This window comes from Eublepharis macularius, chromosome 13 (genome assembly GCF_028583425.1).
Source record: "Eublepharis macularius isolate TG4126 chromosome 13, MPM_Emac_v1.0, whole genome shotgun sequence".
Classification (NCBI taxonomy): Eukaryota; Metazoa; Chordata; class Lepidosauria; order Squamata; family Eublepharidae; genus Eublepharis; species Eublepharis macularius.
Genome location: NC_072802.1, coordinates 52708427 through 52730604, shown reverse-complemented (window position 1 = coordinate 52730604; position 22178 = coordinate 52708427). Strand labels below are relative to the sequence as shown.

General features: G+C 43.5%; 1 protein-coding gene across 2 annotated transcripts in view; it reads right to left on the bottom strand.

Moving 5' to 3' along the window:
• TAOK3 (TAO kinase 3) overlaps positions 1 to 22178 on the bottom strand; it is a 119097-nt gene that overhangs the window by 9974 nt on the left and 86945 nt on the right. For both annotated transcript variants that reach the window (XM_054996391.1, XM_054996392.1), the window contains 3 exons: positions 10311 to 10547; positions 8824 to 8952; positions 2863 to 3066 (listed from right to left, as the gene is read on the bottom strand). In XM_054996391.1, coding sequence (XP_054852366.1) covers positions 2863 to 3066; positions 8824 to 8952; positions 10311 to 10547 — 570 coding nt within the window. The remainder of the gene's footprint in view (positions 1 to 2862; positions 3067 to 8823; positions 8953 to 10310; positions 10548 to 22178) is intronic.

Sequence of the window (22178 nt, the reverse complement as noted above, 5' to 3'; positions counted from 1 at the left end):
AGTGCACATGCTTTGTGCATGCAGGAGGACGACCCAAACATGAGTGCCAGGTCTTCCGCTCAGAGGGTAAGAGGACCTGGAAACCCTACACCTGTGCCAGGCCTCCCCTAGGACATTGTCACCTGTACAATAGTAAACAATGTCTCCAAAGTACAGACTGTTACAACTTACAGTTTGCTTTCAGTAGACATAAAAAGCACTTGGAGTACACAACTGTCTCTAAAATCTGTACAACTGTCTACTGGGGTAGCGCTTTTTTACCCCCTATTGGGATAAAAATACTCCAAGGTACAAAAATGTTAGAAGTTATTAATTTTAGGTGCTTCCCTTTAAAATTAATGAAAGTATGTGAGTTTTTGTTTTTCCAGATTATTTAAAAATATAGCTTTTTAAAGAAACCATACTGGTGTGAGTTATTTTATATGATAAATGGGAAGGGGTGGATCCATGCAAACGAAACACACTGCCTCATGTCAAAGTGTGTTTTCATGATCTGGCTGTTTCAGTACTGTGAAACTCAATAACTTCTACCACCACAAACATTTTAATTGTTGTGGGAACTTTTCTACTTTAATACAGTGGAATTTGGCCTTGGGGTATGAGACCCCAGAAGTGCAAGGGTTTTTTTAAACAGGGCAGTCAGAAGAATTAACAATGTGATATGTAAGGACCGATCTCCTTCTGATGCGCCAGTACCTACTAGCCCAAGTTCTAATACTTGCCCAGTCCCTGCTAGATAAATCCAAGTTCTAATATTGGGTAATAAACACTGGCACCTTTTGGAAACACTGGGAAAGTTCCTATTTTGATAGTGCCCATTTGATAGTGTCTTCCTCTTTCCTTGCTTTTGTTTGTTTTTCACTGGGGACAGGAGAAGAGGTATCAGTTTCTTCCAAAAAAAGATGGCAGCCATCTCAAGATCATCAGGGCTAACTTAAGGGCAAGCTGGAATATGGGGCTCTTCCTCTGTGCATTCAAGTAAATAATTAATCTAATCTTGCAAAATGCAGGTGCCTGCGATCTCTTAAAATGTTATTCCCCCTCCATCATATGTACTGAAGGTGAAAGTGATACTCATGTACATCTCCCAAAATGCATCAGTTTTCAGGTATCTGTTCCATACTTAATAGTTAAAACAGTTTACAAAATGTAGTAAAACTACACTTTCTCTGAACATCACATCCTTACAGTAACAGAGAACATTTTCCAATAAAGTTTTATCTGATAGGCCCAATCCCCCCCCACACCCACACCCACACCCACACCCCACACCCACACACAGAGTAAATGTAACAATGACTATACCTCTATATAGCACATATCTCAGAGGGGCTGTTCCTGCTGAAACAGATAACTGCCTCCCACTTTGATGAGTGTTTGTATGTGTTCCAGGGAACTGCCCTAGCTAAGAGGTCCATGTTATACAGAACTCAGTGCACAAATAATGATTAAGTGGAGTGCGTGTGTGTTTCATCATGACATGGCATTAAATGAAAAGCATGCAAGACTGACATCGTTCACCTCTTTGAGTGGGCACTAATCTGTCCAGAGGGGCAGTATATAAGCACTGTTATTACTGTTACTAGAAACAAATCCCACTGTTGGAAAAAATACAACCGGCTCTAGAAAATTGATTATGGCAGGCCCCTGCTGAGGGGCCTTGGGAAGGCACTGCTGCCATGCCAGGACTCTCCACCACCTCCATAGTCCGCACTAGAAGCGCTGCCATTAGGGCCAAATCAGGCGGCTGCAGAGGTGGAGAGTGCTGCGGACACGGGGGAAGTGACCAGGAGGAAGTGACGTCATTGTGCAGGGTGGGAGCACGCCTGCTTCACGTGCGAGAGGGGACACAGGATGGTGGGTGCCAGGTTCCCCACCTTCCACCGGGAGACTAGGTGGGACCTGGCAACCGGGGGGGGGGGGCAAGTGCCCTGGCGCGTTCCTGCACTGGGTAGCAACACGATTTGGCCCCATTGGGGCCAAATCGGGCAGTGGCACGCAGGAGTATGGCCAGGTAATCGTGGTGGGGGGGGAGTGCAGCAGCCTCCTTGGCAAGCCCTGTTGCCAAGGACTCACCTCTTTCCCTGCTAGGGGTGTGCCACCGCATCTGTGCTCTAGGAAAAGAAGTGAGTCGTCTGGAACACGGCCTGCCTTTTACAGGTATAGATTATAAGAGTGTGTGTGACACTTTCAGTGAGGTTGCTATGGAAGCACATTCACTGCATTTGTGGAATATGCACAGGCTTCTTCTCAGAACAAGGATCAGGGGGAACCTGGCCTCCTGATTTTCAGCAGAAGTCAGACTGGCAGAGTGCTGACTGGCTGTCCCTTGTGTCAATCACAAAATTAACTCCCATCCTTTCAGAACAAAGCTGCACATAGTGCTGACTGACCAGGCCTTGGATAGATTTAAAAATGCTAAAAATGATATAAAGCCTATGTTTTTTAAAGCCTCATGATTATGTAAACATGTAAAATCTTGAAAGATAAACAAAGAGGACCACTGGCCTGAAATACCAAGGCAGGGGGAAGGCAAATAGGATCAAGCTATCAGAGTTCAAGTAACAGAATATGACTGCTTGGGGTGGCACAAGGAGGAAGGTGCTGATTCACCATGTGATTACTAGTCATTGACAGCAGGGAAAGGGACTGGCATCATGTCCTGGGCCTGTGCTGTCACTGGCTGGGTGTCACCATAGAGTCTTAATTTGGTCACGGCCAGCATTGGCATGGGCTTGCTTGGAACATCAAATACCTTGAATCAGCCCTGAATGCCACTTGGCGAATAACCACCCATACTAATCCCATTTCCCTCTCCTCCTGCATATACGAAGCTTAAAAAACAGGGGCAAGATGTGCTACCTCCCGAATGTTCTGCTGCTCCAACTCGTGCCTCCTGATCATCGTTTTTCGCTTGAAGAAACGGCAGTTTTTGTCATAGTAGAGTCTCTGCTGGCTGAGAAGATGGGCCTCCTCTTCAGCCTGTGTGTGCTGCAGGTTCTCTTTGTGTTTGGATATCCTCTCTTGCTTCTCCTTCTTCGGTGTGCTGTGATCCTCATTCATCTCCTACATGCACACAAAGGAATGACCAAGAAATAAATACTGTATATTAAATGCAGACTTCTTTCATGACAGGAAAGAAACTTGGGTGCTGCTTCCCCCTCCCTGCTTCTGCTTAAAGGCAACATAGGACCTCTGAATCCCCCTCCAAATGGGTTCAAGCCCATCACTCCTTTAAGCCCATCACTCCTCAAATGTCCCCGCTGGGAACTAATTAATTTACAATACAGGGGCTACAAGGAAAAGAGTGAAATGATTTAAAAGTTCACAGAACAGGTAGGAATGAGGTTCCTTAATACTTCTGCTTTCCTCTGGGGCACACAGGAAGCTGCTTTCAGTTCATTCAGGCTGCAGCTTCCAGAAAGTGCCAAGGAACTGCCACATGCTTGACTTCCAAACAGTTATGGAGCTGTCCCCTCCTTCCAAAAGAGGTCAAGAAGTTACTTCACTTACTGCTTCCTTGCCTCCTGGGTTTGCTCCCTCTTAGTCTTGCCCCATGCTTCTCCAGGCCTTCTCTCAAGGCCCACTTTAGGAGCTGGACCCACCTCTGCAGCCCAACACGGCCCCTCCAGCCCAACCCTGTCCACAGTTGGATACCATCCCCACCCATGGCAGTTGCAAAGGCCATCCAGCCACACCCAAGCTAGCTGGTGCCAGGCCATATGCACCCAATGGGCATCTGTGCAGGAGCCAGGGAGTTCTCTCTACCTGACAACACAATACCCCATCCCCATGGGGGATGACTGCCAGGGCAGACAGCTCTTTTATGACAGCTAGAGCCCCCACCCCTGTGTTCTGAGCCCTCTAGTGCTATGGGGTGGGTGGGCTCCTCAGGTAAAACATCTGAGGAATTCTGAGGGATGTCCACAATGTTTGGATTGAGTCAAGCAAACCTTACTGGGACAATTTTGTGCTTTATGTAACTTGGTGCAAATCAGGAGACACTATGTCATTGCATTTAATGAAACTGCTGTCTCCTAAACCCTAAAAGAGGAGCTGAAGCATGCACTCCTCTTCGAAGAATCTTACTCCTAAACTATTCAAGTGACCTCCAACAGGACTGCACCTTCCCTTCACTACAGAGAGAATTGCAAAGCAGGAAGCAAAAAGAGCAGAGGAGATACCTTTGCATGATTTTAAATTAACAAGACACTTATGGAGAAGAAGAAGGGAATTTCTGTAGATAAAACAGCCAAGACATGTTTTCAATTAATCCTCATGGAAGCACTAATGATTTACCTGACTGTGTGGTAATATAGCCATGAAGGTACACATCAAGATTTTCCAGAGCGTTACACTCAGCTTTTCAAAGCTGGTGCCAACAAGACACAGCCAAGGTGTGATTCGTCTCATGTGCAAATGGGCTAGCTGAGATAACACACCATGAACAGCATTTCCATTTCACCTCGCTTCACCTCAAGTGAAATGCTTTTTAAGAAAGTCTGTTCACACACCCAGCCACCAGATAACTGAGTGTTGAGAAAATAAGGGATGTACATCCATGTGCAAACCAGACTCAAAGCACTTGCTTATGTACTAGTTGTAACCCATGCAAAGAAAACGAACATAGTACCCAGGCAATAACTATTTGATAATCTGGGATGCAAGAGATATTTTGCATGTGTATGCTTAAAACTGGTATAAACTGCAGTGATTAAAATTACCGTCTCTTTCCAATGCACTCTGGTAAAGTTTCTACCAGGCCTTTCCTTCCATGACTACAGGGTATTAAATATATGGGGGGGGGGGGGGGTTAAATGCATTTTATATCATGTACCTAAAAAAGATTCCCTGCAGGTGAGTCACAAATGAAGGGGGGAGGGGGGGACCAGCACAGATTTGGGAAGTTAATAGAATTATCTGAAAGCTCTATAGCCGCAGATATTTAGTGAAGCATATTTTTTTAAAAGATGAGATTTTTAAAAAAATATGTGCAACTATTTCACAATATAACATCCTGAAGATCTATTTTCAAGATCTATATCCTGGAAGACTAAGGGCACTGATTGTATTATTTAAGGGAAAAGAAGAGGGAAGAAGGCAGAAGCTAGTTTGGTGTAGCAGTTAAGAGAGCAGGACTCTAATCTAGAGAACCAGGTTTGATTCCCCCCTCCTCCACTTGAAGCCAGATGGGTGACCTTGGGTCAGTCACAGCTTCTAGGAGCTCTCTCAGCCCCACCCACCTCACAGGGTGTTTTGTTGTGGGGATAATAATATAACATACTTTGTAAATCGCTCTGAGTGGGTGTTAAGTCATCCTGAAGGGCGGTATGTAAATCGAATATTATTTGAGACAGGCTTGATCTAAGTCAAAGCAACACTGATCCAGGGACAGAGTACAGCATTTAAACCAGAGACACTGGATGGAGTTATGTCACATTCTATCAGCCTATTCTTGACAATGGAAATATAAGGACCACTCCAATGCAAATGTGCAGGTCAGTAAGTGTACACTTCAGAGGGAGCTACAGACAACCCTGGCTCTCTGATGAGTATATCTGCATGATATATTTGTGTTCAAACATGCATCTGACACACCCATACACAGTAATTGTATGCATACAGTTTTTAAAAGTCCTTAGATGCCACACCTAAAAAGCATAATCCCTGTTGTAGCCCTTAATCATCTATTTCAGAAGCTTGTTCCAAAGATATTAAGTGCTTTATATAGCATCTAGGGCTCTGCGGAGTGTCATCACTACATTTTAGCCTGTGGCTTTTTATGCATTGGGGGACACACTTCCCAAGTACCTTCCCCATGGTGACAGACAATTTGCATTTTGCAGATTCCACAAAGTTAGTGACTTGTGTGACTGGAGTGAGGGTTCCATGCTTAGTGACAGTTTTACATGCCAAAGGTCCCAGGTTCAATCACTGATTGAAGGATCTCATCCAGAAGGTGTTGGAACAGATCCTTGTTGGCCTATGATCCTGGAGAACTGTTTCTGAGAAGAGTAGACAGTACTGAGCTAGACAGACCAAAGGTGCAACTTGATATAAGGAGTTGTGGAAATCTATTTAAACTCTCTCATCCAGAGGCCGAGGAGGTGGTGTTTGGCTTGACTCCTCTTTCCCGAAAAAACAAGAAGTCAAGGGACTCAGACAAAGGAAGAAGAAGAGGGTGAATGTAAACTCCCTCCTATCTCAACCAGAGGCTTTCCCACAGGAAGAATGGAAAAGGAACATGCCCCTCCTCTGCACTGGGACTGGAGCAAGACTGCCTCCTCACAATATAACACTTTTGCAGCAATTTGCATAAGTGTAAGATCATTACTTATGTGCAAGAACTGTACTATTTCTACTGGGCAAGTGGCACTGGAATATCCAGAGTTCAAACCTTCCAAAGCCATTTCTTTTTAAAAGAATGCAAATATGGGATCAGTTCTTAAAGAGCAGCTGATAAGGTATATCTAGAAGGGAGGCCTCGGAAGATGAACTTCAAACTCAGGAACAGTCATCATCATGGTAAGGGGCCTTGTTTGGATGTGCCAAGCATGATGGTCGATGTGCCCTGATAGAGTGCCTTCCATAGGTGAAAAAGAATGCCAAAAAGACATTCACAGCACAGCATTACACAGACTTTGCTTACCTGGGTACTGAAACCAGAGTGAAGTATATGATATATCTCAAGGACATGGGATAATTATGACACCAGCAGAACATGTTCACAAAACCAAGCCCACATGCAGAGTATTTTAGGTAGGGGGTGCACCATGACCTCAGGTAACCAAAGAGTAAGGCTGGCATTCTATATGGACACACAGACCATCACTGTAAGGTAAGCTGCCCATCGTCTAATACTACCAGACCCTACAAATAAGCAGATTTTCAGGTAATACCAAATTCACACCACTGCACAGTACGTGCATATAAATAAATGGGGGTGCAAAGCTCAGTAAGGTGTTAAGAAACGGCCATGCTTTAGCACGGTGGTCTTCAGCTTTTCTAGAGCGAGAGTCTGCATTTCATCACAAATGTCTACATGGGACCAGCCTTTAAATAAGGTCTTTCAACTCCGCCTCTTTTTGCCATTTCTATCTTCAAGCAACCTAAGGAGGATTTCTGCACCAGATGATCTGCAAGGACCAGAAGCAACAAGCTTAGATTTTGCCTCCACTTCACCTTTAAGGGCTTCCCTCTCTTTGTATTGTTGCTTCTTCCCTGAAAACCATTTTGTCTGTTTTCCAAAGTCTCAGAACTTGTGGTTGTGAAAATATGCTTGGAAGTGTGTACACAGCACCGGATGAAATCTTAAAAGCCAGAACCGTAAGATGTCTCGTACCTTTGGGGGGTGGGCAAGATTTCAATGCCCTCTATAGCTCCTAGCACCTCTCAGAGAGAAGATAACAAAATGTGGAAAGAGCAATTCTGCACAACTGTGTAATTTATACAGGAGGCTGAATTAAGATTTTTGGTGACAGACAATGGAACACACATCATAGCCCAGCCATTGACTGAACATCCATGCACCAAGTCTGGAGGTATGCATGTAGGCATAGTTGCCTGGTATTTATGAGACTCCCTTCAAAACTTTTGGTTCACCAAAGCTGTAGCCTGAACTTCAGAAGCAGTGAAAGACCTCAATATAGGAGGAGGCGTTGATGACTACACTGGTTACATTCAGGGCTTTTTTTCAGCAGGAACGCGGTGGAATGGAATTCTGGCACCTATTGAAAATGGTCACATGGCCGGTGGCCCCGCCCCCTGATCTCCAGACAGAGGGGAGTGTAGATTGCCCTCCGTGCTGCTGGAGCGGCGCGGAGGGCAATCTAAACTCCCCTCTGTCTGGAGATCAGGGGGCGGGGCCACCGGCCATGTGACCATTATCGCCAAGGGCGATTTAAACTTTAAAAAACTCCCCTCTTGTTCCAGCTAACCCAAAGTGACGTCATTGTGCGGTCCTGAGTTCCACCACTGAGTTCCACCACCTCTTTTCCCAGAAAAAAGCCCTGGTTACATTTATTACATTTCTAGGACTGAACCGAAATGCTCCCCTCCTCACACCTTTTTAACTATTTGCAGGGTGTGAAGATGCTCTTCCAACAGCCGTTGATGTTTTTGCTTAATTTAGCAGCAACAGAAATTGTGTTCCCCACTGCTGCCAGAGCAAGGGCAAGAAGCACTGTTCTCACTCTGGTTTCACTTCATGACAATGCCACATAGCCAATCAGATATGGCCATGTGATGTCCGAAGACAAATCGAAGCAAGGGCAATGCTTCCAATTAGTGTTTCAATGATCGACATCTTGAAGGCCCTCTTTTGAGCAGAAAGGCAGCATAAAAAAAATAAAAAAATAAATGTCATGTTTAAAAAAAGGGAGGAGGAAAATAGTTCCCAGCTGCGACAAGGCATGCAGTCATTGTCAGGATTACAACTGGCAGCAAGGAAGGGGCAAAAAAGTGAGCTGGGTAGGGAGGGGAAGGGAATATTTGCAAAATCTTCTCTTACCCATATAGAAGCTCTCTTCTGAATGGAAAGAGTTCTGTGTAAAGCATTTGACTCAATCCATTCATACTTTTGTTACTAATATTTCCCCCACCCTTCAAGTGTTCAAGAAGGGACAGGTTATAAACCCAAATGTGCAACTAAAAAAGCAAGCCAATTGTTTTATTTTTCAGGGAAGTAAACAATCTCTGAGATGTTCTGTTCTAATGTATTATAAGGAAATTACTGACTTCGTTTTAAATTCATTCAAAGAAATAACCCTCAGGACACATTTTAGCTCTAAAACCAAGAATAAAAATTGGAAGAACCTTTCTTGCCTCTTTAATCTTTTCCTTGCAAATCTTGTATTGCTTCTTCTGACTTTCTAAGAAATTGGTCAGATCTCTCTTCTGCTGAGTCAAAATCTGCTGCTGGAATTTCTTCTCATCTGCTGCCGCTGCCTTTGCCTGAAAGATAAAAAGAGATGTCATCAACATCTTACCACCATTTTCAGTTGCTCCTTCTTGGCTGTTCTCCCTGCACTGCTGTTTGATCATTCATAGTCTAGGCTAGCAGAACTCCGTGATGTCTATACACCAATCATACCCAAGATCAGCTTGGCCCCTGTGTGATGCCTAAAAATGGACTACCTGATCTTAAACCTTCCTAAGTCCACAGTATAATCTGCTTCTTGGATCCTTTCCAGTTTCCCCATCCCTGATCCTGAGAAGAGAATTACTATCAACTTCCTACTGCCAAAAGGGACCATCCACCCAACACTTAGTACCTCCCTCAATGCCACCACTGCTCTCTCGCCATGTTCCAAAGCCGGTCCATTATCTTGCAGCTGCTTTGTGCAGAGACAGCCTTTTGGACGATTTAGCTCGATACTGCCTCTTCTGATACGCGGCAGCCCTGAGGTCTCAGGCAGAAGGAGCTGAGATTCTTTAACTGGAGACTCAACCTGTGTCATTCAGTAGCAGAGTGCATGCTTTGTACACAGAATAAGGTCCCTCTCTAACAGTTGGCAGAGGGGAGATAGCAAAGGCAAGCCATATTTACCAAAGGCAAAGCAAAACAAAAACTGCATTCCTGAACTGTGCTTACTGGAAACTAAACTATTTAAATAAATGGAATTTATTTTTAAGCAAATGTGCTGAAGACTAAGCTGTAAAGTCTGCAGTTCCAGTAGTTACTCAGGCAGATGTATCCTATTGTGTAATTAACTGAATCCAAACTGGTCCCCTCATTGCAAAATATGAACCTTTATTGAGGAATCCCTAACTCCCATCCTGTGTAAATATGCATACACTATGCAGAATGAAGCAGTCGAAATCTGGAACGTGCTTCTTCAGAATTTAAGTGTTCATAGTTCATTTAGCCCCTTGATACAGAGAACTCCTTGTATAGAGCAAACCATCCCACCAGGCTTGGCACAGTCCCCTTCCTGGTATGTTAGCTATCAAAATGAAATAAGCTCTTTGCATTGTCAAGCACTGGAAAATATAGCCCCTTCCCCTAATTACAGTCTCAAGTGGCATACGTCTGAATCCTAATGTCTCACTGTGCATAAAGGGTACCTTAGCTCCGAAATGCATCGTCATTCATCCCTCTGTCCAAGACACAATGGCCTGGACCCAACCATACAGTCAAGAAAGCATAAAGAGTAGCTGGAGGTTGGTGGATCTCAGGAGCAACACAGCTGGAGGCTGAAGAGGGAGAGGGAACTGGCAGAAATTTCTGCCCCCTCTTAAGGAAGCTCAAGTGCCCTCAAAGTCTTTGGAATATGTCAGATACAAGCCAGCCGTTTCAGGTCTTAACTCACCTCCTTCTCTATGATGGCCACTTGCTTCTTGGCCAGCTTCTCCAGCTCAATGGACGAGTTGTTGGCATGAGTCTCCACCTCTTTCTGCAGCTTGAGGCGGTGCTCGTCCATTTCAGCCTTCAGCTTGTTCTCCAGGGCGATCAGCTGCTTCTGGTGCTGGCGCCGCATCCGCTTATATCCTGACATCTGTTCCCGCAACTCGTTCTCCTGCTCATGCTCATGGATCTGCCTTGTAACCTAAGGTCATCGAAGGAGACACAAAACCACCAGATGGATCAGTCTTCTGCCTGATAGGAAAGGAAGTCCAGAAATGCTTTTTAAAAGGCCCCCAAACACCCCACTTGCTGTCCAAGCTCCAATTTAGCTCTTTTTTTTGGAAGGGAGGACTACTCAAAATACATGTAAACAAGGAATGGCCATTTTTCAGCCAGTGTGCTGGTATTGCTGCCAAATTCTACTGCCACAGATGCTGCTTGTCCACGTTTTTGGTCCTTGGGGTTGGTAACTGGACAGGGGGGGAAACAGGTTCTATTATTTAAGGTGAAGATTTGGCCCAGGGCTTCCAACTATTGATTCCCTTTTCTTGTAACAACACAGCTCCATGACAGTTTTAGATGAGATGTGAGGGTGCCTACAGTTACTGGTGGCAATGTAGACACCATGCTGGGCATGCAATAAATAAATAGGCAGGTGACAGACAAGATTTCAGACTGCTGCAGGACCAACAACACCCATCTCGTGCATTACTGCCACTTTTTGAAAATCCTAGAAAGTGAATTAAACTCCTTCCCCTGGCCTTGAACATGTCTAACAATTTCACCACTGGTTGACCAACAATGAAAACAAAACCAAGAAAACCGGCTATATGTATTGAGCCTGTTCAGACCACATTCCTCAGTGTATGCTAAGACATCTAGGGGAATAGTTCACACTGCAATTCTTGACAGCAAGACCAAAGGATCTGAGTCTTATTTGCACATACTAACTGAGGCAATTCCTTGCTTGTTAGTAGAACAAGCTAAAGTCTGCTTGCAATACCTTAGGCCTCAGCCTGTCAGAAAACTTGGGTTCACAAAGCGTACTTGCAAAACAGCTGAAGCCTTGAAAATAACTCTTGCTTGGCTTAGCACAATGTGGTCTTGTGTGTCTTCTTTTAATTAATTTGCAACAGAACTGAGCTTCCCTGTAAAGTGCTTTGCTTTTAATCAAGCAAGTGTAGCTCCTAGATGGCTGACCTTAAACACCAATAACCTCATGAAGGAAACTGCGGCAAAGGTGAAAGTGAGAAGGGGAGGAAGTCCTCGAAGGACTAGCGTGCTTGCAACATGCCCAATTTCCTAACCAAGCCTAGAAAAATGGGAATGTGCCACGGATTCATGTGGTCCATCCCCCAGGGGACCCCTCCCCACTACCATAGTTTACTTTAATCATGATATAACCACAGAACGATAAACAGACGTGCCTGGGTTTCCTAGGACTGTTTTGAGGATGAGGGTATGCATTTGGACACACAAACACAGCACCTCCTATTCTTGATTAGCTAGAAATAGGTGTGTGAAAATCACTCATCTGTAAAACAGTTTCAGGGCTCACACTCACCCATTACATCTACAGTACTAACATTTGTGGCCACATTTGAGTCTTTTCTCAACTTGCCTTCATCTTTAGACCTATATTTTCTTTGCTGCACATCTTTGATAGATTCCACTCAGCATTTGATTCTGGCTTCTGCCTGATTAAGGGCTTAACTACACTATCCACTATCTTAGGGCCGGGGTATTAGCTTGAGGGTGTCTCCTCAGTTCAGCTGCACAGCCCAGGTGGACTGCCAAAGAGTCACTCACATCCCTTCCCAGCCATTTTTTCATCTCATTAGTATTTGCTTCAAGCATCCTGCTATCTAAGGTGGCTCCAAGTAATGTTAGAGGACACTGGCAACACTTTTCTTTGAATCTCCATCATTATTATGGCTAAAGCAATTCTGTCCTATCTGTACTGGTCCGTGGGGAAAAGACAGCACTTTCAAACACTGGTTGATGGAGCCATGCAGTGGCAAAGTGAAAGCAGCAAGGAGTTGAAGCCAATTGTCTAGTTGGGCCCTAACAGGGAAAACTGGAGACAGAAGCAAAATTTTGCTCTGCAGGACTTTGGACAGCTCTCAGGTAGACAAGTAGTATCAACCTCCAGAAGATAATAAAATCACACAGGGTAATGCAGGCTCAGAAGGCTGCCTCTGGCCCCACAGTCTGCGTCTGTGATCTGGAATCTACCACACTTTTGGCATTTTTGTCTTCATTTTGAAGTCCAACTAGCATCTTAGGTCAAGGAGAAAAAGTGAACATAGGGGATTATAGAGACTGAGGCGGAGGTTCCTCAGGGATTCTGGCTGGTCTTTGCTGTTGGTATCCAGTTCACTATTTGAATGACTGTGTGTGTGTCTCCTTTCCCAGAGGATATGCAAATGCTTGGATTCCATGTGCTCCAGATCAGTGTCTAGAGTCACTATCCATGACAGGTATGTGACATCCCTTGAATTGATCGGGGTCACTTAGCTGAGGCCAAGACAACTGCAATGCAAGGGAATTGCACAGGATAAATTTTCATGAATATACAGGTAAAAGAATGGCACGGGAAAATGGCTTGGACCCAGGAAGGATCCAGGTTTGAGGTCTAGTGGTGCCATGAGGATTTTTAAAACATCATTAGCAACCACAGCTTATTATCTCAGGGTTCTTTAAAGGGAGCTTTGACTCTTGGAAGCTTATACTCTGAAAATCTTATTGGCCTTTAAGGCGCCACTGGATGTGAATCTTGCAGACCAACACAACTATTCATCTGAAACTATCTCAGGGTTGTTTTTCCTGACAATCCCATCTCACAGAATCAAAATGCTTTTTTAAATGCAGACACTTGTTCTGGAATGAAAAGAGAAGTGGGTTCAACCCCCGCCCCTCTCCAATTTTGCAACAGGCTTCTGACTCTTTCAACTCACTCCCTGAATATGCAAACAAAGCAGAGGAGGAAATGGACTCACTTTAATACAGATTGTTCTATGCACCCAAAACAGAATTGCTAATTTAAAACAAAATTCTACTCTACTTTATCTCAATGCTCAGTAACTTACAAATGAAAAATACAGTACAATATAGTATAATTATCTCAAAAAAATGTCTACTACCTGTTAAATGAAGCACATGTCTTAAAAACAAACCTTGAGATATATATTTCTAACAAGATCTAGTAGCAATTCAGGCAACCATTTTCCCATTCTTGCACTTAAATTTTTTTTTTAAAAAAATTATTTTCATAAGATGGCAGCCAGTCCATTGAGGAAAACATTTCTGGCACAGTAATTTCCTATCATGCCTTCATAGTATTTGGAGGGACACTATCACAAAGCAATGGTAGAATAGTGCCTTTGCATTTATGGAAGAAGATTTGTGCCATTAATTATTATACTGGTCTTTATATTCTGAACCAACCTGATAAGATATATGCCTACCACCAATGAGCAAACAGTGCTTTTCGTTGCCTAATCAGGATACATTTATGGCATAAGAGTCTCCACAGATTTGCAGTAGCTGAAAATTTTTCTGAGGACAATCTGATAAATAGTAATGTAATGTGATGCATCTGATTTATGGCATTCTATCCTCATCAATGCATGTGAAAATGTTCTGCTATCAGTTTTCAAAATCTCTTTGACATACAGAATTTTTACTCTTGCTTTTCACTGTTGATCATTTTTGTCAGTTTTCACTCCTATTGTTATGACAATAACTGGTTGGAAAATTCATCTAACAATTAAATCAGGTACATATCAAACAACATATAGGAGAACAGCCAAGCTACGAAATGTCAAGAGCCAGCACTACTATTAGTAATCTCCAAACAGCCTTAAATTTAAGAAGGCCCTCTGAAAGTTTTTGAAATCTAGGAAATGTGGGGGACCCGTGAATGTGCTTCACAGTAATGGTGCGACCATGGGGGAAGTGCATACCTTAGCCATCCAGAACCGTACTTCCCTAAAAAAAAAAAAAAACACTACCAACAGCATAACTGCTCCAAAGATGTCAACTGGCAAGAGTGATTATACACCACAAGGTGGTCCTTCAGGCATGTTGGTCCCAAGTCTTTAAAAGGCAAGCAACAGTTTTGAGTTCAGCCTGGAAACAAACAGGCAGCCAATGCAGTTCTAAAATTGCTGTTACATGCACCTTGTGATCTACACACCTGTCAAATGGGTGGAGGTACCAATGAAAGCCTCCCCCCCCCCCCCGCTCTCTGGGAAGTTAGAAGGGCGCTAGGTGGTGGAGATTTTAAAATATCAATTTTAACTTGTCTAGAGGCATACTCTATGGCTGACTTACAGTGAAATCCTAAACAGAGTTACCCCAATCTAAGCCCATGGGCTTAGACTGGTGTAACTCTGTTTAGGATTTCACTGTTAACCTAGTTGTTAACCCAGTCCAAGGGAAGATTATAATCAGTAACTTTATAAATCCCAGAAAAAGGATGGAAACAAGAGCAAAGGCTGAGGAAGCTGAAGACTATGGGGTCTGACTGACAGTTGTTGGAGAAGGCCCACTAACAAGCCAGACGGAAAAGGCAGAACCATATTAAGAGTGCTGTCCCAAGCAGAGCTACACCCGTTTAACTCCAAGTAAGTCAATGTGCTTAGAAGGGTGTAACTGTGCTGAGGACTGCATTGTTAGATGCTTACAAACCAGAGGAACAGCTGTGTGCATGTGGTATGGGAGTTGGTCTACTCTCCCAAGCCTTCCTGGGCAAGCTGGTCATTCTACATACTAAACAGCTATCATAAAAAATTAAAAGGGCTTGTATAATAAGTATGCATGGCAAAGGCATAAATCCTTTGCTTTAAAAAAGGGTGTGTTGAGCCTTATTGTGCTTACTATCCTTAGAACAAATGCTCTTAAAATACAATGTTTTTGTTTATTTATATTTAAAAAATTTATAGCCTTTTCAGTCCAATCAGCATCACCAAGTTGGCTAACAGCTAAAACAAGAGCAGAATAACTACATATCATAAAATGAGTTTAAAAACCAGAACTAAAATAACATATACATAAAAACAGACATCAATAAAAAACATAAGGCAGGAAGAATGGATTATGGAGGGAGGAGGGACTATTTATGCAATTAAGTCCAAATATGGGCATTTGAAACTGACTCCGTACCTGTGTTGGGGATCTCTCACTAAAAGAAAAAGCTAAACATAGATACAAGTATTTGTGTGTGATTGGGACTGCATCAGTCCTGCATTATCCCAATCATTCCGCTGAAGATGCCATTTACAGTATTGGGAACAATATGCTGAGACCAGCAGGATTACCTGTATGTTTCTGTCTCACAAAATAAGCAGTGGTTCCATGTTATGTGCGCTTGCAATTTGCACAGGAAAACAATGTGGGGGAACAGGGAAGGTTAAAACATCACAGCCTTGCAGCCCTGATACAAACATCTGTCTCCCAGCTTCTTTTACCGTTGTGGGAGTGGAGAGAGAGGCATGGGAGAGCCTAATCAAAAATCCTGCAGGTCACATCTATTTGACCCTTACAGGGTTGAACCTTGGGTTGATGTAAGCCATGCTACAGTGCAGCCTATACTGAAATTAGCCAATACCCGAAGGCATGGGCATATGAACAGCTCTACTGCAATTACAGATTTATGTATTTATTTGACTAAGGACTGTCAACCCATGTTTGACTAAGAACATGATCACCTCCTTCTCTGCCAAATTTCTGAGCTTTACTGTGTTCGTTTATACTAAGGCCTTTTTGAGAATGCCAAAGAAATGAGCCTGGCTCTAACATTTTCACCTCACATTCTCTATTAAATTAAGCAAACTAGCCTAATTTCTCAGTTCCACCAACTATGATTCGATCCACCAATTGTTCAACCAAAACTCACAGCCCTACTTTTAATTGACAAAATGTTTTATAATATTCACTAGATTTGTCATCATAATAGACCTGCTATAGTGGGGGGGGGGCATGGCTAAAAAACTGTGATATTCCTGGGGCCTCGCAAGAAGTCCATCACAGAGGGGAAGCAAGGTCTTCCAGATTGAAGCCCAGTTCAAAGCCACTGGAGCACAAAATGGGTGTTAGTTTTTTTAAGAAATCAAGAGTTGGAGGATATGGTTGTGCATTGAAACAGAATGAAGTCAAAGATGGATCAAACAAATACGCATTTGCCATGCTTACAGTAGTATTCCTCTTCCTGTACTTGGAATTGTTAATTTTTGTATTTTAAAAAAATGTATTGTACAATATTTTGTGCATTTTGAATAGAAAAGTACTTCTTAAATTGCAAACAACCACCAAACAACACTGGGTCCTCCAAATTGGCCCCAACTTCTCATAATGGTAATGGGTCTTCTCCGATTCATGAAGGGTACAGCACTGTTGAGTTCTCCTGCACAAGCCTCACTGAGACACATGCACACAATTATAATCTTATTTGCAAGTTCCTCTGGGAACTCGAGTATTGGGAAGCTCTGCAATACTTCATTTAAAAACATTCGGATTTGGCAAGACAGGAACCCCTCCACTTTCTTTTGCACTTATACTTTCAGATTCCCTCCTCAGCACATGTTCCAGAAGCACAATCTCACATTTCTAGCTCCTAAAGCAAAGCTTCCACTTTTCAACTTACCTAGCCTACTATTAAGGTAGCATGCTTACATTTCTCTCCGAGAGGCTGTTCCAAGCAGGATGCTCAACCCCCTCTTCTCAACGTGTTTCGCTTCTAGAGAAAGCTATTTAAGCTTCCCAGGCTCAGTCTCTCTTCTTGAATGAGACCGTTAGGAATCTCTTTGCTGAGACAAAGAGTGATGCAGTGTGTCCCACACACCACTCTGAAAATTAGGCTCCTGAACAGAGGTCCCAAGCACTTACCAAACAAGGGAAGATTGTTCTGTAGTATTAATAAGGGGTTAAGCGGATTGCAAAAACCCATTTAGAAGAAATAGACTCACAAGTTGTACATTGATTCCTCAACTCAAAACTGTTCAAGTGTGGCTTGTGAGGATGGGGCGGGGGGAGCAAGAGCCCAAATTATGTCAGGAATTTTAATTGCCGGAGAAACACACTCGCTTTTAAAAAGACCACAAACAAACGTAAAATGAATCAAATCACTATTACACTATCAAAATGATGACCAGAATGAATCTGCTAGGTCATACACTCCAACAATATTACACAGTATCAAATCTTAATCCCTCTCTCATAGCTCCTTCAGCCTGTCCTCGGAAATCTCCAGTGGGATCTGACTATGGAATGAGCGCCTACAGCCTCCTTCAGGAAACACGAAAATGTCTTATACCGAGTTAGACTATTAGTTAGCTGAAGTCAGTCTTGTCTATTCTGACTAGGAGCAGGGCTTCAGGTTAAGGTCTGTCACATCACCTACTTCCTAATCTTCCTAAAAATGCTGGGGATTGTAGCCCGGCCCTCTGCATGCAAACCTGATTTCTTCCACTGAGCCATGGCTCCTCCCCTCCATCCAGCAGTTTGTTCTCACAACATTTTAAGCCAGAAGTGGAAAACCTCTCAGGGCACTATGCTTCAGAAACTTATCCACAGGCTGAGATTGTTCAGCCCCCTCATGCACAGCAAGGATCAAGTTGTTACTACCTACAGAGAGGAGCTTCACAGGCAGAAAGCACCTCTGCATGAGTTTATGGATGAAATAGCTTTTTTTGAAGTTCCCCTTATGAAGCAGATTGGAAATGGGTCCTTCACCTTTCTAAAATGAACAGATGACAGCAGACCTCCAGATATGCCTGAAGGGGACATGATTCAGCAACTTTGCTGAAGCTAAGTACAGGTCTGGTCAGGGCCGGGGCTCCTCTTTGGGAAACCTATATGAGCCACTTTGAGTTCCAGATCCTTCTTGCGGTGAGCCATCACTACTGAAACCTAAGAGAACTTCCAACTACTTCCTTCTTGTCCTGTCATCTCCAGAAGGATGGAGTGCTATTTGTACTCTTCCTTTTAAATATCTTCCTTTTAAATAAAATTATTAATTTAAATCATACAGCTAGCCTAAGGATAATGCAACAGGCTTCCCTGCCCTTAAAGAAGATCCTGCCATAGTAACCCACTTCCACACAAGAATCATAAGAACATAAGAAGAGCCCTGCTGGATCAGACCAGTGGTTCATCTAGTCCTGCATCCCAACTCACACAGTGGCCAACCAGTTGCTTATGGAGTGCCAACAACAGGGCACAGAGGTCAAATGTTGCCTTCTAGCACTGGTATTCAAAGGTTTAGTGCCTCTGTTTGTGGAGGTTCCCTTTAGCGACCATGGCTAGTAGCCTCTGATAGACCTATCTTCCACATTATGTGTCACAAGTAGACACCATGAGGAAATAAGGTGCCTCAAAGTGCCAGTATGCAATTCTGATGTTTTATACATCTGATACCATGGTAAAAACTTCCAATCACCTTAAATGTAGGGCTTATCAACAGCATAGCTTCACACAATCCATTGCTGGAACTGGTTCATACGTTACCAACAGTGGTGCCAGAGATATGGTTAATGCACTTGGGTCCACCCTGTATAGCCTGATATCACCAACTACATGGGTAGAATCGGCAATCTGGTTACTTCCCATGCCAGTGTCACCCTGCCACTTGACGGCAGCATAATGCTGGAAATAACTGTGCTGACACCCATGCAAGGATAATCTGCTTTCTATAAATGCTGCCAGGAGCAACCAGATCACAGCGGCTCTCACCTCACATCATAGTGGCACCTGCACCAGTCCTGGTAATGTTTACACCCTTTGCGGAAGGGAGACAGTGAAAGAGGCTCTCAGTCAAGGGAGCATCAGAGACCTCACTGACTGTATCTCACCCCCACGGCTATCCTCTACTTCTAGTAAGTAGTACAATGGTAGAGATAGTAAGTATCCAGCCTATGTTTAGAGGGGCACAAGGTACACTGAGGCCTTCAAGGCCTCTTGCATGCTCAACAGCATGACTGTGTAAGCACCGGGGCCTAGAGGCCTCACCAATCTTTTGACCAAGGAAAGAAACTGATTAATTTTTGGATACCCAGGACACCACTTCTTCATTCATTGATATTCTCAGACATTTGCAAATGGGTGACCCTGTCTGTCACTAATTTTACCACAGTTCAGAGAACCAACTCATCCTGAAGTCTGGAGCACTCAACAGTTTCACTGACAATTCTGGGCAACAATGTGGTTAAACAACATTCAATGAGAAAGTAATACAAGCCACCTATGGATTTGGAGGAAATCCAGGAGATGATGCCTCTGTGTTTGTAACTCCTGTGGTTTACCTGTATAGAGAGCATTTCCTCTGTAAAGAGAGAACTCTCATTCTTCAAGGACCCAAAATAAAACTGCTTATCTCTTATGCTCTTCAGTGGTAGTGGCAGAACCTCTAGCAGTATGACTACCTGAATGGGAGGGTGAAAGAATGACTGAACTCTGGAAATGGCACCAGAAGACAAGCTTGGCATAATGCCCTCTACTCCAAGCAACAGCTCAGGGTTTGACCTTTGAGCTGATGCCTCCACCAGCCAAGGGGGCCTCATTCTTCCCCCACCTCAATCTCACATGAATGGAGTGACTCTTTCATAATCTCACCTGCAAGACCCTCCAAAGGAGAAGGAAGAATTATCCCTTCCCCAGATGCCAATCCCAGATAGCCTCCTCCTCTCCATTGACACTCACATTAACTCAAAACAGGAGCCCTTCACCACATGCCAATCACTCAACCTTAGGGTTAGACAGTGCAAGGGGACATCACCCATTTGAATGAAGCCACAAGGGTACCCCAATCCCTTCCTTCACATAGGAATTTGGTTTGTATACAGCTTTTGAGTTCCATAAGGAAAGTTTCTCAATGACCAGAACTAGTGGAGTCTTGAACTATAATGCTGTCTAATGCTGAATTCAGCTGGGATGCTTATGACATGATTGAGATGCCAGTGGATGGAATGAGACTCCTGCTGCAATAATCTTCAGCATACCTTTGTTCTGCTACACAGATATGTAAGCACAGCAATAGAATGTATGCATGCAGTTATGAGTAAGGACCATTTATTCCATGCTTGCCTGGCAAGGTGGGAGGGAGTAGAAAGTTTAGGAAAAAAAGGATCCAAGCGTTTACAAAATGATGTATTATGGAGGTATATGAGACACTCAAAAGCATTTTAGATTGGTGAGGCTGTGTGCTTAGCTAGTCTGCTTTTTAAAACTAGACTATCAGCTTGTCTAGAACTTAACTAAGGGTCATCAGCCTGTCATTTCTGGAATCATACCATGTGCTGCTTAAAATGCTGGCACTACATGAACTACCTCTACATTTATTCATTTAAAAGATTTCTGCTCCTGTTTCTCCAGTAACATGTCCAGGACAGCTTCCTGTCCTCCAACAAAGAGGCTGCTATTGGCGTGATAGACCAGCAAGTCATTCCATATTTTGAGTTTCTTTTGGATGTATGCCATCCTGTGCTGCTGGTGTGATAAAGTGGCTAACAATACTAAGCTACAAATCAAGAAGTCCCTAGTTCAAATCTTGCGCTACCCTGAGCAGGCTGCTTGTTCTCAGTCACATATATGCAATACAGGGACAGCACTGACCCATGATATTGTAAAGGTTACAAGATACTTTTAAGTAAAATTGCATTGAATGTCTTTAAAACACTATGTAACTGTTTATAATCAACATCCTGGTAACAATTCATACTAATCTGCAGCAAAACCTCTTCTACAGACACTTGGTTGTGACAAAATGTATAGATTTCATCTTCTCATGAGGTTAGCTGAGGTATGAGTCTCTGCTTTGGGTGACCTCTTTTGTGAGGACAGACACGGAAACCTCATTTAGCTTTACTACATCATCAGTGATGTAACTATGGAAATGTCAGGAATTTGTTCTAAGACACAATATGGAGCACAGAGAAAGAAAGGTTCATGAAACTAGAAAGACAATTGGATTGGTTTTGAGTAAGCACTGGGATTTTGTAGCTAAAGGACTCCTTTTATTATCTGAACCAGCAGAACAAATAGCTCAGTACCATCCACTCTCTCAGGGTCTCAGAGGTCTTCATGACCTGTGAGTCTTTTACGGGATTTTATGCAGAACAGAACACAGGCCCTGAGCCATGTTTTAAGTGCAGTTCTGGAGTTATGGCACCTAGGTTTCCAGCACAAACCAGACAGACATTGTAAAGACTGCTCCTTCCAATTTACAGAGTCAAAACAGCCAATAAGCAAAAGTGGCTAAATTGTATCAAAACTTTAACACTAAAAGAAGATACTCTCAGATTGCTGGAATAGGAAGAGTGGAGAAACCAAGGATGGTGAACTTCCACAATCAACTCCTGATGTTATGGTCATCAGTGTCCAGAATAGATCCAACTGAGGTGGCCTCTGTCACTTTTACAAAGACTGCTAAAATGCCTGCTTCTTAAGACAGCTGCAAATTGCTTAGTGGGAGTCTCAAAATTTTAGCTGCTGGGATGTGGGGGGATAGGGGGACACTGCTTCATACTGTTGTTGGGATTCCAATAGATATTATGAGAGGATAAGGAATGGGTAAGCTTGTTCTTTTCAGTGAGGATATGGGCATGATCAGCCTAAGGGCAAAACAGAGGTGAGATGCTTTTAATACTCTTCTGCAGGGCTTTTTTTCAGCAGCAACGCAGTGGAACGGAGTTCCGGAACCGCTTGAAAATAGTCACATGGCTGGTGGCCCCGCCCCCTGATCTCCAGACAGAGGGGAGTTTAGATGGCCCTCCACGCCGCTCAGCAGTGCGGAGGGCAATCTCAACTCCCCTCTGTCTGGAGATCAGGGGGCGGG